This window comes from Acinonyx jubatus, chromosome A1 (assembly GCF_027475565.1).
Source record: "Acinonyx jubatus isolate Ajub_Pintada_27869175 chromosome A1, VMU_Ajub_asm_v1.0, whole genome shotgun sequence".
Lineage (NCBI taxonomy): Eukaryota > Metazoa > Chordata > Mammalia > Carnivora > Felidae > Acinonyx > Acinonyx jubatus.
In genome coordinates this window covers 10,821,083-10,838,794 of record NC_069380.1, presented here as the reverse complement: position 1 = coordinate 10,838,794, position 17,712 = coordinate 10,821,083, and the positions used below count along the sequence as shown (strand labels likewise).

Sequence of the window (17,712 nt, the reverse complement as noted above, 5' to 3'; positions counted from 1 at the left end):
ATGAAATAGCCACCAAGATATCAAATGTAAGCTTGGAGCATATAGAGTTTAGAAAAGAAGTCTTGCTAGCTTTCGTCTGTCCGTCCCCGCCCATGTCACAGTGACAATATTACATTTATTCTAGATACTACGTGGAAGGCAAGTGTAGGTGAACATATACAGATTAATGTGATCAGGATGGTGATCAGATTTGAAACCACATCCTTTGGGGGAGAAGTCTGCTGGAAGAGACTCGTGGAATATGCAGCGTGATAAGAGCCAGCTTTAACTATTACAGTTAAGTAGAGGACTGATTGGGTGTGTTTTGAAGTTTCATGGCATAAGTCTAAGAAAGATGGGGAGCTTTAAAGACACCCTTGGCAGTAGTAGATTTACATGACAGGACAAAATTTATTGGTGTACTCTTTGAAGTTTCTTCTGCTCAGCGCACCCTCATGACCTTCCTGGCTTATTTTACTCCATGGCTCTCATCAGTATCTAACAAACTATGTATTTTCTATTTTATTGCCTATCCTCCTCCACTGTACCTTTAACTCCATGAAGAGAGGGCTTTTGACATGTGTTGTTCACTGCTGTATCCTCAGTACTTGGAGCCTGGCAGGTATCGACAAATGTTTGTTGAAAGAATGAATGAATATGTGGTTTTGTCAGCTTTTACGCTCCTGTGGGATGTTTCCAAGGATCCTGGGAGTTGTTCATTTCTTTCTTCCCCAGACACCTTTTCCTGGGGATGGTTTTGGTTTTGCCACATCGGCTATTTGGGATGTTGTAATGCAGAATAGGGAAGGAGAAGGTAAGAGTGGAAGGACGGGAGAGAGGAGAGCATGGCTGAGGCTGGGGGTTGGAGAAGTAGTGGCAGGGGCAACTGAGGAGTGGAAAAAAGGGGGTGGGGGTAGGAGGTTTAAGGACGGATGGCTGAGCTCATGAGCTGCTTTATGATACTTAAGTAATGGTTGTAAAGACCTTGTGTTATGTTCAAATCAAAGCTTGGTTAATGGACGTTTTCATCAACGGGAACAATATTCTGAGACTGGACCAAGCAGTTAAGCTTCCAAAAGATCACAGTCAGAGGTTCGGCTTTGAGGCCAAGATCTACTACTGGTCAGCTGACTGCCTTTGAACAAATCATCCCTCTTCTCTAGAATACGAATCCGCATTCCTGAAAGAACCTTGTAATGCTCACCCCCACTTCGCCGATTATGGGGCTCAAAGTCCGAGTGAGAATTCCAAATGTTGGGATTCTTTGTGAACTTTAAAAGGTGATATATAAATATAAGGACCTGTGCTGTACTCTGCCTAGGATAAACACTTAGTGAGTGTTTCCTGATGAGGGTCCCCTAATCTTTTTTTCTCTGAGCCTCTGGGAGAATCAGCTTGCCTCGTTGATTCAAATAGCATCAAATGGCACCTTGCATCAGGAGAGCTTCAGCTGGGTGATGATGTGGCATAAGTTTTCTCAAAGTAGAAGTAAACATTTACTTGGAGAACTTTCCAGCTGACCTGGGCAATTAAGGTCAATCCCTGTTTTATTTCACTAGGAGAAATTGGGGCCTGGATTGTCAAAATTAGTGATTCCATATCCTTCCCCTACGTGGGCTAGCCAATACTATCAGAGATAAGTATTGACATAAATCAGTGGTCCACAAAAGGACTTGGTAGGAGAAGGTGAAGTGTACCCCTCCTTTGCTTGATCCTCTGGTGATCTGTCTGCCTTCCCAGAAGTCAGTTTGTCCCAAATTAGAGGGCACATGTAGAAAAGGGAGTTCTGCGTGGGGCAGGACAGTATGTGTTGGTAGAACATTCAGTCTGATGCTAGAACAGCATCCATCTCTGGTTCCTGGCCATTGCAAAATAAACACTGTACTGAGCATCAGAATATATGGGCTTTCACTCTGGCTCTTCTGCTTACTAGTCGTAGATCTTAGTTAAATCATTTAACCATTGCAGACTTTAGTTACCTCGTGAACAATAAGAGCACTTAATTAGAAATTCATAAAACTTCTATGACTCTAGATAACAGAACTGAAACAGGTACTCTACAACATGAATCTTTTTCCTTCCTTTCTGTTAGTGCCATTTGTCCCCCCTCCCTTGAGCATTATTCAGGCCGTGCAAGAACCGTATTGACTCACAGGATGAACATGTGGTGATTCCAAGAATTTCCAGTAAGAATAACAGCAGTGTAGTTAGGGTTTCCTCTCTAGATTCATCTGGAAACCCAGAGTCCGTGCATAGCTACTCCCCTGCGGCAATGTGAACATGACAACACGCCCCACAATGGAGCAGAAGGTCGTCACTGCGGATGGCATTGACGGAGGCTGTGATCAAACCCAGGCATGATTATCTCTGTTGACATAAGATTCTACCTCACTAATGGACTTCCTTCAGCGACTTCTTTTCTTGTGCGAGAAAATCTGTACCTAAGTTCATGCACAGCATTGAATTTTGATGGCATTTTACGCCAAATCTGTTTGTCCGGTATCAGCAGAGGATCAGATTATTTTTATTCTTTTTAACATATTTTACATTTCTAGATATTAACATACTTCGCATTTCTAGAAACTTTCTATGCTGACTGTGAAGGATAAAACGGTATAATTGTGCTGCTAAGGAGCCTTACAACATTACCTTGTTAATTTTTAAATCTGGTCTAATGACCATCTTGGCAATTGTAGAAACTCGATCTCTGCGTTATCCCAGAATGACTGGGCTCGGAGGGGCTGCCATAGAGTAACAACTGACAAGAGGTTGAATATTCTCAATGTCTTTATTTAGACGGGAGGTATCCAATTCCACCAAAAGGAACATTCTAATACCCTATCCGAGGTAACTGTCCGAATACTTTGATATGAGTAATTTGGGAAGTTAATGCAGTCATCATAAGGTTGTTTGGTGAGCAGGGAATCAAAGTAAAGGGAATTTCTATCAAAAGATAGATAGTTCATGCAAGTAATGAGACTCGTCTAGGGATTACATCGCCCAGATCCTGGTTTTCTTTCTTGGAAGGTGCTGGAAGCATCTTGATACTTTGTTTCTCTCTGACTACCATTTCTTCACTGCGGACTGTGCCCTATTTATTAACATTTTCTTTCCTCAGATATGCTAATATCACTGATTTCACTAAGATTGCAGCTTTTGTTTCTATTATCCCGGGAGACAGTCTGTATCCTACCATTATGTGTTTTAAATGATCTGATCTTTCTTGGGGCGCCTGGGTGGCTTGGTCGGTTGAGCGTCCGACTTTGGCTCAGGTCATGATCTCACAGTTCATGGGTTTGAGCCCCACATCAGGCTCTGTGCTGATGGCTTAGAGCCTGGAGTCTGCTTCAGATTCTATGTCTCCCTCTCTCTCTGCTCCTCCCCCGCTCATGCTCTGTCTCTCTCTCCTTCAAAAGTAAATAAAAACATTGAAAAAAATTTTTTAAAAAGATCTGATCTTTCTTATCTATACTAACATTCCCCTTTAAAGTTAAGAAGTTATATCTAGTGCCTCTGAATCTACCGTGTCATTTTCCAAATGATCTTGGAAAACAGCATGGAATGGAACTATGTGTTTTCTTATTGAGATGCCCGATCTCAACTTCAATTTAATCCTCTAAAAATAATTTAAATAAAATTAATTCAGCTACTTTCAATTATGAAATGGAAAGATAATATACTAGTTTTCAAAGCTTTATTTCCCAATCTTAATTACATTTGAAAAATAAATTTAATGATAAAGATTATTAAGTTTATGTTCCATTTTACTTAAAGATAAAAGGCATCTTAAAACATCACAAGGATTTCTTCATAAAAACACCATTCATAGCTACTTACATCTGTTTAAGTGCTGTGTATTTGATGAAAACTTTATCTGGAAGACTGTGAATTTTGTTTTCCTTAAGAGACCTAAAATAACAGGTAAAGCAGACTTCATTAGGGGTTTTATGACCAAGAACACTTTTCCCTAGAAAGTGCATGACTGAAAACAGGATATTTATGGATACTCCTTGCTACTTCCCGCACATTTGAAAATGACCCTAGTAACTGAAAACTTTCTCGTGTGAGAATGAGAAGTGCATAAGGCAAAATTAAAGCAATTTGCAAGTATCTGACAAGTTTGGCCATTTAGTATCATAGATTAGAATGTCTATGAAGATTTAACATCTTTACTCTCTGGGTAATTTAATAAAATACAACAAACAAACAAAAGAAAACCAAAAGTTCCTAACCAACTCACACATGCTCAAATCATAATATGACTGCAAATTCTGGAGGCTCTCAAAACATTTTTACGAAGTACAGGCAAACTTACAGTGATGACATAGCCAGCTTCATGGATTTTTTATATCTTTGTTATATCTTTGCAGTCTTGGACAATTGCCACCATTTACAGTGAGGTAGAATAAGCTAGTGCTCTCCTTTTTTATTTTCATTTTTAGTTGTATGGTACTCGCATTTTAGTAAAAACAATGAATCAGAAAGTAACTGAAAATCAGCACTGCAGACCAGAGACATTTGTGAGCTCCACGATAACCAGGCTAATCTAACACACAGCATTTAAAAACTTGCCTTCCCTGGAGAAGAAACATGTGGCATTCTCTGATTTCTGGTAGTTTTAAGGGGAACTTCTATGATTTTGCTAATATATAAGTAACACAAAACACAACAAGGGGAGGTTAGATTAGACTACATGGTTTTCATATGGTTTCAGGGGCAAATATCATCAAGACATGAATTCTACTCACAGTAATGTCGCATTGCTGGAAATCACTGGCACAGACTTTAAGCCCATATTTACACATTCCAATTCAGTTCCTTTGCAGTCACAGGGTTGTGGATACTGGTTTAGAGCTAGGGGGCAAAAGAGTAGTATTTCACTGGGAAAAAAATACTTTTCTTTAATTATGAGCTCATCTCTAATAACTTACAGGGTTCTCTCTTCATTGAATGTATAACATTTACATCTTTAGTAGCCTAATTTGGGTCCATACTAAAAGCAAAGAATTGTCTCCTAGTCCATCATAGACTAATGTGGCATTTCATTTCGGTTCTAGCTTCCAGTGGTCATTTCAGAGGCACTTAATAAGTGATTAGAAAGAAACCACAGAAAGATTTAAGTAGCACAAAAGTGTATAGTGAAGCAGGATTAAGTTCTCCTCAACGAAAAATATTAATACAACAGAGTAAATCTGCAATGGGTATAATTGAGTCGATTTAATTTAATTGAATGGCACAAAGAGGTTGCTCAGTAAATCCTTGTTTGTTGGTTAAAATTCAATTCAATTTTTTCCCCCTTCAAACTTCTCCTAGGGCTGTGAGAAGAGACAGATGCAGTAGCCTCCACTGTGCCTTATTGAAATAAGCCAAGTTGGATACCGTCTTATTTTGGTTCTTTGTTTTTCGTTACTATAAAGTTATAGTGGAAGATAAAAATAGTAGAGAAGCTATAAAGCTGAGAAAACCAAAGATCCATCTATCTGAAACATTCAGAAGAAAAAAAATTCAGGATTTACTGTGAAGAAACTTACATAATTATTAAGATAATGGCATATAAAGGGGTGAGAAATCTATGGAGAAAACAGGCCAACTGTCCCATGAGACAATCACTCTGTGTGTGTGTGTGTGTGTGTGTGTGTGTGTGTGTATGAGAGTAAGGGGTGTGATATTTATGGAGCACTTGATTTTGCCTCTGATCCTGTGGGTATTTGTTTTGATGGAGCTAAGAAAATGAAGATTCTTTTCCAATTTTTGTATTATTATTTAGTTAGATCTTTACACATCCTTTCTAATTGCTCTGTTTCTTTTAAATTCCTTTAACCAAACTTTCTAAAATCAATTTTACGGAATTTTAGTAAATTCAGCAAACTTTTATTGAGTACCTGCTTAATTCAAAAGATGCATAAAGTTTTGGAAGTATCTAGTGTATAAAATTTTTGAAAATATTCTATGTTGTTTATAAAGTTTTTTATAGAGTTTTTGAAAATAGTCTATGTTATAGGTTTATGCTAATTAGCTCAACTCCTTAAAGCTCAGAATGTTCACTTCAACGTTTATTGACAGCAAAAATGGTGTTTACGTTATTAGATTGAAAGCCTGGGGATGGAAACTCATATTTACCAATAAAAGAATTCCATGTAGTCCAAGCTGGGCCTACTGCCTAAACCAGCGACGTGAGCATAGCTCCCTCACCTGCGCATCAGTCATACCCACAGGCTCTGGATTCTTCTTCAGAAATGCTTCTGCATATCTGTCTCTCTCACTCTTCCCACTGGCATTTTCTGGGATCAGATTCTTAGTATTACTCTGGAGTATTGCAGGAAACATAATGATCAGTATCTCACTGTTCTTTGTTCTCAACCTTGGGAAGGTTGACACTTGGGTTGGCTCATTGTCTGTTTTGGGGGGGGGGCTGTCCTGTGCATTGTAGGATGCTAAACAGCATCCTTGTCCTCTGCATACTAGATGCCGGGAGCCATCCCCCAGTTGTGACAACCCAAATGTCTTTTGACATTGACAAGTGTTCTCTGGGGACAAAAGTTGTCCGGGGTTGAGAACCACTGTTCTGATCCATTCTCTATGATTCTGATGGAAGAATCATTCTTACAAACCCTTATTTTCACATGCTTCTTCCTCCTCATTAAAAGAAAATAAGCCCACAGTGTCAGTAGTTGCCGACCATGTACAGCAGTGATCTCCACAATGGGATGTGTACAAGATGGCCCATTATGGCTCAGGAAGAAAATACGAGAACTTACAGTTGTGTTTATTTTTAATCTTTTTAAGTTCTAATTTTTATATGTGATGTACCTGTGCACAGTAAAGTATATAATAAGTGGTAATTATAAACTGATATTATAAAGTGCATAATATAAGGCTAATATAGTGTTTAATATATATGTATATTACTATTTGTATATACATACTAATATATGTATATAATTGTATATGTACCTGCATAATTATGTCTAGGTATACATTATACACATGTATGTAATACAGGTGTATATAAAGACACGATTCTATCTACAGGGTAGAGGCCAAAGTCCAAAGTGTGCACCCAGAATCCTCCATGGGCTGGTGCCGTCCTTCCAGGTCCATGTCAGTGTCATTGTCTCTGTGGATCTTTTTCCACCCTTGGCACAACCACCATTTCTTCCAGTGGGCTTCCACATTCCTTTGTGCAAACATCATCCTTCTAGTTTATCACTATATTGTATCATCTCTGTCTCCATGAGGTTTTGCCTTTCCTGCTACAATGTGAAGTATTTGTGACTTGGGGCCACATCTTATCCTTGTACTCTCAGTCCTTAACATAGGGGCTGCGAAGTAGTTGGTGTTCAATATCTCTACTGAAGAAAGTAGTTAAAGGGAAAAATATCTTTATTGTTTATCATAATTATTTAATATCTATATATTCTCACAATCGTAGGCTACTACATAAAATGAGCATGAATGGAATATGTTGTTTCCTTCCATGTCTTCAATCCCATGGCAGACCACGGAGCAGTTGACCACTGAAAGACATTGACCTGAAACTGAAATTCTAAAGGGAATTGACCACACTACCCATATAAATCCATGCACCACAAATCATGTTGCTCGCAAAGCTGAGACTGAGTCTTTGAATCAATACCACTTACAGCACTCCTGTGTTAATGCCACATAATTAGCATTTCCATGGACTGTGCCAAATATGGTCGCCCATCCACTAGTGTCTCCTGTGAAATGGTGATGAATATGTGTCAGTTATTCTATAAATCAAATATCAAATTACAAAACAAAAGTATAAAAATTTGATAATGAAATCAATTAAAAATTTGTTTCAGTAGTTGAATGGTAACATCAATGGTAAGGGACAAAAAGCTAGGCAAACATCTGGAGCCTTTCCCTTTTGGAAAATTACAAATATTTCAAATGTATGTTTCATAAAATATATAATGGAAATAGAGAATTATTTTACCTACCTATATCCATCTTGAAAAATACTACTTGTTTCTAGTGCTGACAGTTGAAATGTTTGATCTTAATTTTAAGGTCCTCGGAAGAAAATACAATCTGAATTGTTTTGGCATACGCATACTGCTGCGTATGTATATGTAGATACATGCTTGATAGATGTAATGACTAATAATAAAATATGTGTCACCTGACCTTTTTAATGAAGCAAAAACAAAGTTCCTTTTCATGAAGGATACCTAGTCTTATTGAGTGGAAAAATATTTTCTCAATTTGTCAGAAATTGCCAAGTTTCTGCTTATTTGCCAAGTTTCCTTCTCCTTTTCTGCAAGAAAATTATCTTCTTTTTAAAAAGGAAACCTGACTTTGAAGTATCATCACTTTAGCACATGCCATTAAAATGGTAAGATACGTATTATCACGTAGTACACTGAAGCTCATACAAATAGAAAAGTAAATTTAAATAGTTGCCCACATTTCCCTTCTGATGCCTACAACCTATAACTGATTTCTATTTCTTATTTATACCCACAATGGTTTTTTAAATGATTCTATTTGATGCCTTTACATGAATTATTTAACTTGTGTTCAGAACATCCTCACGGGGTAGATAAATATGCCAGGTCTCTGATTCCCAAGCAGTGAAGAGGGAACACTGAGGATTTGATTGACTTGCCCATTGGCATCCAGACAGCTGCCCCCATCACTGAGAAGTGATTGGGCACCTACTATGTACCCCACTATTATAGGCTCTGATGACAACAAAAGAAATAAGATGCAAATAAGAACTCTTCTCAAGAAGTTCATGTCTATAATGAGAAGAACAGTGAAAAGACAAGGCAGCCCTTAGTACAACCATATGGGTACAGCCAGGATGCTATGGCAACAGGGAGAAAAGGTGCTTATCCTAGACTGCTGGCAGAGCTTCAGGGTGGGGAGTGAGGCCAGGGAAGCCAAGCTTCTGAGGTGAGAAGGGTCCCTGAACTCATCCTAAATGGTAAGTATAAATGATCCACCGGAGGTGAGGGCGTAAGGTTCCATGAGAGGGGAGCATACGTGAATCCTCAAGGGCAGGTAAGCAGATTCTAGAGACAGATGCCTGGCATTCCTGGACCTCGTGGTCTCCCTTGGATTGCTAGTTAGGTGCTATCAAAGAATGGCTGTTCTGTGTGATAGGAAACACACAAGGTTCTTTCAGATTCAAGAGATCTGGGTTCTAGTTGTCTACTCTCTCACTAACTAGACATGTCAGTTTGGCATCAGTTTATTCAAGTAAAAACAAACAGGTTATATTAGACAATATACACTGTCCCTGCATACAGACCTCAAACGGCCTGTAAGACTTTTGGTGATCTGGTATCTGCTTACCTCCTCACCCTCTGTATCTTTGTTCACTCTACTCAAACCACACTGGCCTTTTGGCCTCACAAACACACTGTCTTACTTCGTTGAGCCTCAGGATCTTTTCCAGTTGCTGTTTCCTTTGCCTGCAACTCGGTTCGTCCACAATTTTTCATGGTTTAGTTTTCAGTTCAAACATTATAATCTCAGGGAGGTTTTCTCTGGTTGCCTTTTTAAAATAGGCTTCACTTCAGGTCACTTTCTACCCCATCATCTTTTTTTTTTCAATATTTTATGGCACTTATCATGCTCTAAAATATTTAACGTTTAAATAAATATTAATATTTGAATACATTTAATATTTAACTTCGTTCCGTACAGGGTTATTGTCCTCCTTGTTCACAAGGTCCACGTGAACTCCATGAGGGCAAGACCTTGTCTCTCTTGAGCCTGCTGTGTCTGGGTGAGTGAGACAGCACCTGGCACATAGTGGGTACTCACTGTAGGTTTAACTCAGTGAATTAATTCTCTAGGCAGGAACCATTCACACTTTATGGGTATTCGTGTAACTGCACCAAATTACCAAGCCAAAAGAAGAGGTAGTCTATAGGAAGACATTTAAAATTAGAATATGAGCATCAAGTGGCTTTCAAAACATGATTTCAGTTTTTATCACATTTGTATTTCTGATTTAAGCAACCTCTACGTGTGAAAAATTCTGGTCATCGTCGCAAACAAATCGGGGAGCAATTATTTGTGTTACAGTAGGATTTCCTATAGAATATCAAATCATCTCTTCCCTTTCGTGACAGTTATTATTTGGTCCACGCACAGTTTGGGGGCATTCACAAGGGGAGGTGGATGTCTGGAGCTGAGCGGAGGACTCACCACAGCTATCCTCGTCAGCCTGGTTCCCGCAGTCGTCCACACCATCACAGTGAAAAGCACGGGGTAAGCACTTGGTAAGATTTCCACAGGGAAAGTATCCTTTTGGGCACAGAGAAGTGATTGTACTGCCCTTGGTCAGTGCAAAATCTATGTGAAAGAGGGGAAAGTAGTCTCAGGTAATAGAATGGAAGTGTTAATATGGCCAAAATTCTTTCCACGGCATTCCCTTTAGTTTTCAAAAGGACCCTTTGAATTGCGTTTGTCTAATTCTACCCATAGTGTGCAATATCTTTGAATAATATTCTTAATTATAACATTCTAAACAATCATTGTCATATCGAACATCAGCTATACCAAGAATCAAGGTTCATTTTTGAACTAATTTCAGGAAGGCAATAGTAAGCAAAACCAAAGCAATCATCCTACTTTTGTATGGAAGCAAAGAGTTGTCCACTCTTGGAAACAGAAAGGTAAAGCCACGAGCTAACAGAATTAAACAGGTGGATTTATTTACTTATGAATCCTTTCTGAAGAGGATTTTAAGTGACATAATATATATATGCAAAAGGACAGTTTTAAGTGTGAATTAGAAATTGGGAACCACATTTGAATTAGGAGGGATAAATAGTAAGTAATAATATCTAACCCTCATTGAGCTTACTGTGTCCCAGGCCATTTGCACAAGTGGTTTATCTCAGGTATTCATTCAACCAATCTATGTATGGGTGATATTTTCCTTTATGTTTCAGAGAGAAGGAAGTTAAATGCAGACATCCATCTGGAAAGTCACAGAAGGTTTGTTCTCTATCCCTCTGCTATATTAAAATGCATCATACCTCCAACCCAAGGAAAGTCCTGGCCATGATGCCAAACATCAGTGGCATGGTTAGGAGCACCATTCCAACACCGCTCACTCCCTTCAATTAGTGATAATGAACTGTGGTCATGCCTGAAAGTATAGTCTCCCCCAGTCAATTTCTGTGAATTTTTGACTGGCACTCCTTTAAAACAATACATGACTTCTACAATTGTGCTAGAGTATTTATGAAGAACATCTCTTGTTTTCTGGAAAGTACTCTTTCAAAATTGACAGATGTCTCTTACATCTAAATTTCTAGAATGTTTTTGATCATTTTACCCACAGAGTAATTTTGTCAAAGTTAATTATATTCCTTTCTTCATTTTCTCATTCAACCTAGCCACTATTCAGCTGTTGTCTTCCCTTATGTCTCCTTCTCTTATGTTTTGCATCCATCCTCACAGAGGACTTATGCCCCCCTTGAAATTCAGGTTCCCGATTCAACTGGTATCTTCATAACACAGTAGTTAACAGTGGTCCTCTGGGGTCAGGGGATGATTCAAATACATGTATAGGGGAGGGAGGATATGAGCAATAAAACATCTTTTATAGGTAGGAAGTTCATAGAAAAATAGTTTAACACCTTAGAAAACACATTATATTTTGTATTGTCTATATTCACTTTGTCTAATTTTCCCTTCCCTTTAATAAATACAACACTACTAAAAAAAAAAAAAACGGTTAAGAACCTGGCCCTGTCTTGGAGACGACTGGACATGGCAACACACACTCGACCCCAGAAGCTGCTGCTGTTGCGTCTGCTACACCTTCTGTAGATGGGGAGGGCGGCCTTTGGATGCTTTTCTATCCATTGGATGTTTGCTCTTAGCAAAGCAAAAAATATTTTTCTTTGCTATTGTTGCAGTGGTAGATGAATGATTTACTGTTAGCAACTTGGCGTAAGACCAGTGAAGGCTGGCGATTTTAGGAAAACTCTGCTGCATGGCTCTGGGAGTTGGCTTGTTAAGCCTATTCACACAGGGAGAGGCATACTGAGTCATGGATTTTTAAATCTCTTCTTTCTTGTAAAGATTTCTGTAGAGGGCAGGTTTATAAAAAACTAGTTGTCCCCCTGTGTTTGGAATATGAATGAGTGAGAGTCAGTATATCCTAGTGTAGCAGCCTTGAAATTTTTTATGATAGTAACTCACAGACATATATCTTGTATCACAATTCAGCATACAAACAGGCACACACTGAAAACAAAATTTCTTGAATTATAACTTGCCTTTTACTATGTGGGATGTACTCTGATCATTGCTATTCTATCTTATTCCCCCGGAACGGGATCACAATCCACTAAATTGATCTCACGATCCACTAACGGCATATGACCCATTCATTATTCATAAGTATTCACTAGTGATGAAGTACTCTGGATGCCATCAGACCTGCCTGGGTTGACATTCTTTCTGCCACTCACTAGATTTCAAGAAAGCTACTTAATCTACAAATTTAGTTTTCTCACATTTAAAATAAAGTTCATGTAATATGGATGTGTTTCAGGAGCTGCACAAGCTAATGTTATGAAATACCGGAGACTTCCTGGCCCACGTTAAGCCCTCAGTTAATGTTGGTGTACAGGTAATTTCAACACAAGGTAAGAAAATAGGACTTTAAGAAGGAAACTCGAATGTAGAATGAAAGCTTGCTGTGCCTTAGCAGTGCAGAATTTTTTACGTGACTTCTAAGAAAGGAATAACAGAGACTATAATAAAAATTCCCCTACCTATTCATGTTTTTCTATTTGAAACACCATATGACATTTAGGGTTTCTATTTTAAGCAGCCTCAAATCGCTTTGAAAGCTAAGGGGGGGATGTTGTAAATGATAAATAAGCAATGAAAACGTCCTCACCATCTAATAATAATATTTTATTAATGATTTAGAAGAGGTGATTAAACATTTGATTAAAGACAATTTTGACATAGAAAGCTGAGCCTGCATAAGATATTTTGAAGGCAATACATTGTGTTCCTTTGTGGAGTTTACCATGAAGATAACCTTGAGTTCCTTGAGGGCTGGACCCAACTAAATGCCCATCTCAGAGAAGCAGATTCAAAGCAAGACAAGTAATCAATTGTCACAGACAAGACAGACCAAGATTATTTCCTTGCATCTGGAAGAAAAATGGAATACATCTAGCAAGTTAGAGTGAGGGAAGGGGAATGGAAAGACTGACCATGTGTAAAGAGAACTTATCAATTGCATTTCTCATAATTCCCCAGTTTGCATTCAAGAATGGCAGCTTCCTGAAGATATCCTCGGGGTATAAATTTTATGTGGAAGGAAAAGAAATAAATGAAATCTACTCCCTACCCCTTGCCCTCGGTATCCTAAATCCCTGTTATCCAAGTGCCTGGCACTTACTTCATGCTCGATAATTTTTTAATGAAGAAATGAATTAATAGGTCACTTGGGAATAAAAAGAATTGTAAGAAGAGCCCCTTTCAAGATTTAAACTTCTCAAAATTGCAAGTTTATGCTTTTATTTTAATAACAAAAATGCGTTCAATCTTCCAAGCACTCCATCTATTATTTTTTCTGTCATATATAATTTAAAAAATAATTAAGAATCCCCGCTATATTTGGCACATACTGAAAAAGAATCAATAGCCGTCTGGAGAAAGTGTATTCTGCCGTCTAGTCTTCCTGCCATCTGTGGAAGTGGAAAGAGATCGTTTTTATTGAAACTTAGGGATTACTAAAATGGAGGATGCCTACATAAAAGCTATGTTGATAGCTTCTGCAGCAATTTCTGTGGGACTCCTGCCAAACACACAGCTGAGGGGAGGTTCGAACATGTGAGAGAAAATTGCTCAGTGAGTGCTTCTTCTTTTTTCTTCTGGTCAATATTCTGGACATGTCTGTGCAAAGAGCTTTTTAAATGACTCCTTGATAGCCTTTCGAAGCCAACTGGACTGCTGTCCAAGGACATTTTTTTGCTGCCTGCCAACACCATCATTGTGTTATTGGGAAACAACAGGTGAAAATGCTTTTGTAGGTCCTCAGTTTAAGAATCCATGGAGGTGTGCAAGCCCCTCTTTGCTTTTTCTGATTTTTTGCCAACAGTAGTCCTGCATGAAGCTAAAGAAAACCCTTATCCCCTCAGCCTAGTGTTCTGGCTGAGATTCTCTCCACACTAATGCCAGAGATGACAGCTCTACGATCCCCCGGGGGGGGGGGGTTGGGGGGGGGGACACAGAGGCTCCTGGCCAATGGGACCATTTCCCAGAATGCACCACTCCTAGTGGATCTCAGTTCAGATGCAGATGAAGCCTCTGCCATTGACTAAAGAGCCAACTAGTCTTTAGTGTAAAGAGCAGCACCAGAAGAAACATTTATTTAATGTGCAAAAAATGTTAACTGGTTGCCTGCTATATGCTAGGGCAACAGGTTAGACAATGCCCACTGCTACCTGGAGCTCGGGTGCCAGGATGTCTAAGAGGAGCAGCAGCTACATTTACAAGGCAGAGCAAAGGTGAATCCAGCTCATTCACTGAATCCACCTTTTAGAAGCTCTCCTATTTCTGGGAAGAGTATGAGCATCACTAACAGCTCACCTTTGTGGGATGGATGATTTATTGTTTGTTTGCAAGTAACTAGTAAAGTCTTTCTAAAAAACTTTTATGTTAAGGTGAGTGGAGAGAAATTGGCCTCTTGTGTGGTGTTTTTTAAACTTAGAAATCTTATGCTGTTGTGCTTCTGTTTGGTCTCCCCCTGCCCCAACAGGATTGTGTGGCCATATCAATCAGTATGTGTAGGATTCAGATCCAATTTCATTCATACACTTACCCACCTCCTTGTCATTTCCAAGATTGCTGCCTCAGCTGAATTTCTCTAGGGCCCTATTCTCTCTCATGTTCTTCTGGGACAAACCAACCATCTAAGGCCCTCAGGCCTGAGACGAATGTCCCTCAGGATCCCTCTCACAAATTTTCTGCAGAAACTATCACCCTACTCCCTCTTCAGATGATTGTCCAATGTTTGAACAGATTTGAGGAAACAATGCCAAACTAGCTGGAACAAGTATAGACTCAATACATGCTGATTTAAATTAGAAAACAAGAACTTCAAATTGTCACTATCATCATCAACAGGAATGGATTTCAGCCCCACGTTTCCCTTTGCTGGGTCCATTTAGGTGGATCAAAAACTGAATGCTGTGGCCCTTGATGGGTTATAAGGGATATAAGGGCACAAGGAACACTTCTACCCCAAAAACAACTGTGCTACCCACCAATAAACTGCCTAAATTTCACCTTTAGAGAGGAATTCCTTTAGGTTAAAATATTGTCTTTTACTATTTAAACAGCCACCTTGTTCTGTATGAGTTTGAGAGGCTATCTTCTTCTTAAAGAAACCTGCCTAGGCACAATGAACTCACAGAATGACCACTGTGGTGGGTAAAGGGAAGAGGAACATGGAAAAGGTGCTTGTGAAGGTGACACCTGTTGGGAACTTGGCATAGGAAACGCAGAGAGGAGAGAAAACGCTCCATTTCCCTTCTCCCCTCTCCCTTCTAATTCATCCCCAATTTGCTGACTACTCTGTGTCAAGGGACTTTCACTGGCTGTTCTTCCTCTCCCAAATTCTAGTTCCATCAACTTACAGATTTACCTACAGACAAGACTGCTGCATGTGCGTAGCTGGGATGTGTTTCACACGACCATGGGACACCATTCAGCAGACTGTTGGTGTTGAGCCACATAAAAGCCACACCATCCTAGACTGAGGCCCTGGGTGCTTTTTCATGATGCACGAAGGATAAAAGTCTCTTTTCCTGTCCATAGTGAAACTGTCCATCCGTGTTCTGTATTCCATTTAATCTCATCTTCTCAGAACCTCTCCCCGTTAATTATTATCTCTGTCTCCTATATTTTAATATACTGTCTCTCCACTGGCTTTTATTTTATTTTTTTAACAATATTTCTAATGTTCATTTGTCCATTTGTTTTATTTTGGAGAGAGAGTGTGTATAAGCAGGGGGGAAAGGCAGAAGGGGCGAGAGAGAGAGAAAATCTTAAGCACGTTCCATGCTCAGCACAGAGCCTGATGTGGGGCTTGCTGTCACGACCCGGGGTTCATGACCTGAGCCAAAATCAAGAGTCCAATGCTTAATCAACTGAGTCACCCAGGTGCCCCTCCACTGGTTTTTAAATTGATGTTAATTTTATTCAGTCATCTCTCATGTTCAAAACAAACAAAGAAACAAACCAATCAAGCAAGCAAGCAACCAACAAACCCATCAACCCAAATCCTACTATATCCACAGTGGAACTGAAATCCACTTCTCTCTTCAAAATTAAATTCCCAAGAAAAATCAAATAAGGCAATGTCTCCACTTCCTCACCAGCCTTCCTTCAATCCACAGCATTTGGTTTTGGCCTTGCTGCTCTGCTGAAAGTCTCCCATCAGCACCATTAATGTCTTCTTTGTTACTAAATGCAGTAGGTATTTTATAGTCTTCATCTTACTTAATTTTTTTGTAGCATTTGACACAGCTTAACCACAGCCACCAAGTTGAAACCATTTTTCCCATGGCTTTGTGATGTCTCACTGCCCTGGTTTACTTCCTCTTCCATATTCTCTAAAGGTCCTCCCCCACCCCCCTCCCAATGCACTGGCTCCTTTTTGCTTTTTGTCAACACCCTAAAGATTACTGATAATCATTTGGTCAGAGATTCCTTAGACCACCAAATCAATTAAAGAATGTAGACGAACCTACAACAAGTTACTGATATTTTAGTTTGTCAAATAAGAAAAAACGTAAAAACCCTAAATTACTATGTATTATAATAATGATTTATTAGAAAAATACTATTTTACCATTAAAAACTACAGAAAACATATCACAGGAAAAAAGAAAGTCCTTTAAAAGGAATATACTTAGCTTTATGAAAAATATTTATGCTCCTGGACTGGTGAAACTTTCATTCCTGACAGCAGTGGCCCGGAACACAGTGTTTGGAACTGTGTGTGAGAAAATCAAATCTGGCAATGTTACCGGAATTCTTTAGAGAGCTTAGCCCTCTGGTCTATAACTCACAAATATTTTCTCCTGGTCTGCCATTCGTCATTAACTTTGCTTATGACAGGGACTCCAGAGATGGATCTATCAGGTTCTGACTTTAAAATAACTATGCAAACTAAAAATAGAAGGTAACTTGCTTGATTTAATAAAGGATATCTATGAAAGCCAACAGTATAGAATATGCTTGATGGTGGATTTTTGAAGGCTTTCCCTTTGAGATTGGGAACAGGATAGCAATGTCCACTATACCACATCTATTCAACATTGTACTGGGGGACTTAGCAAATGTAGTGAGACAAGGCAAGTAAATCAATGGTTTAAATATTGAAGAAGAAATAAAACTGTCATCATTTATGAATAATATGAATGTGAACATAAAAATCCAAGATAATTAATTATTAGGACTAGTAAATCTAGCAAGCTTTCTGAAAATCAAAGTCATTTCTGTATGTCAGCAACAAATAAGTAGACAATAAAATTTAAAAAAATGCCTTTTACTATAGCATCAACAGTGTCACATATTCGGGAATAAATTTAACAACAATCTGCAAGACATTTATGCAAAGTATATAACATTACTGAGTGACATTAAAAACTTAAATAAATGGAGACAATATTTTAAAGATGTTAATTCTTTCCCCCGATTGATCTA

General features: G+C 38.8%; 1 protein-coding gene across 1 annotated transcript in view; it reads right to left on the bottom strand.

The window, feature by feature from the left end:
- The window catches only part of RXFP2 (relaxin family peptide receptor 2), a 62,024-nt gene that overhangs the window by 32,819 nt on the left and 11,493 nt on the right, over nt 1–17,712 (bottom strand). The window contains exons 3-6 of the mRNA XM_053214667.1: nt 10,168–10,314; nt 7,623–7,700; nt 4,728–4,833; nt 3,817–3,888 (exon numbers count right to left, since the gene is read on the bottom strand). Of these exons, the coding sequence (XP_053070642.1) occupies nt 3,817–3,888; nt 4,728–4,833; nt 7,623–7,700; nt 10,168–10,314 (403 nt within the window). The remainder of the gene's footprint in view (nt 1–3,816; nt 3,889–4,727; nt 4,834–7,622; nt 7,701–10,167; nt 10,315–17,712) is intronic.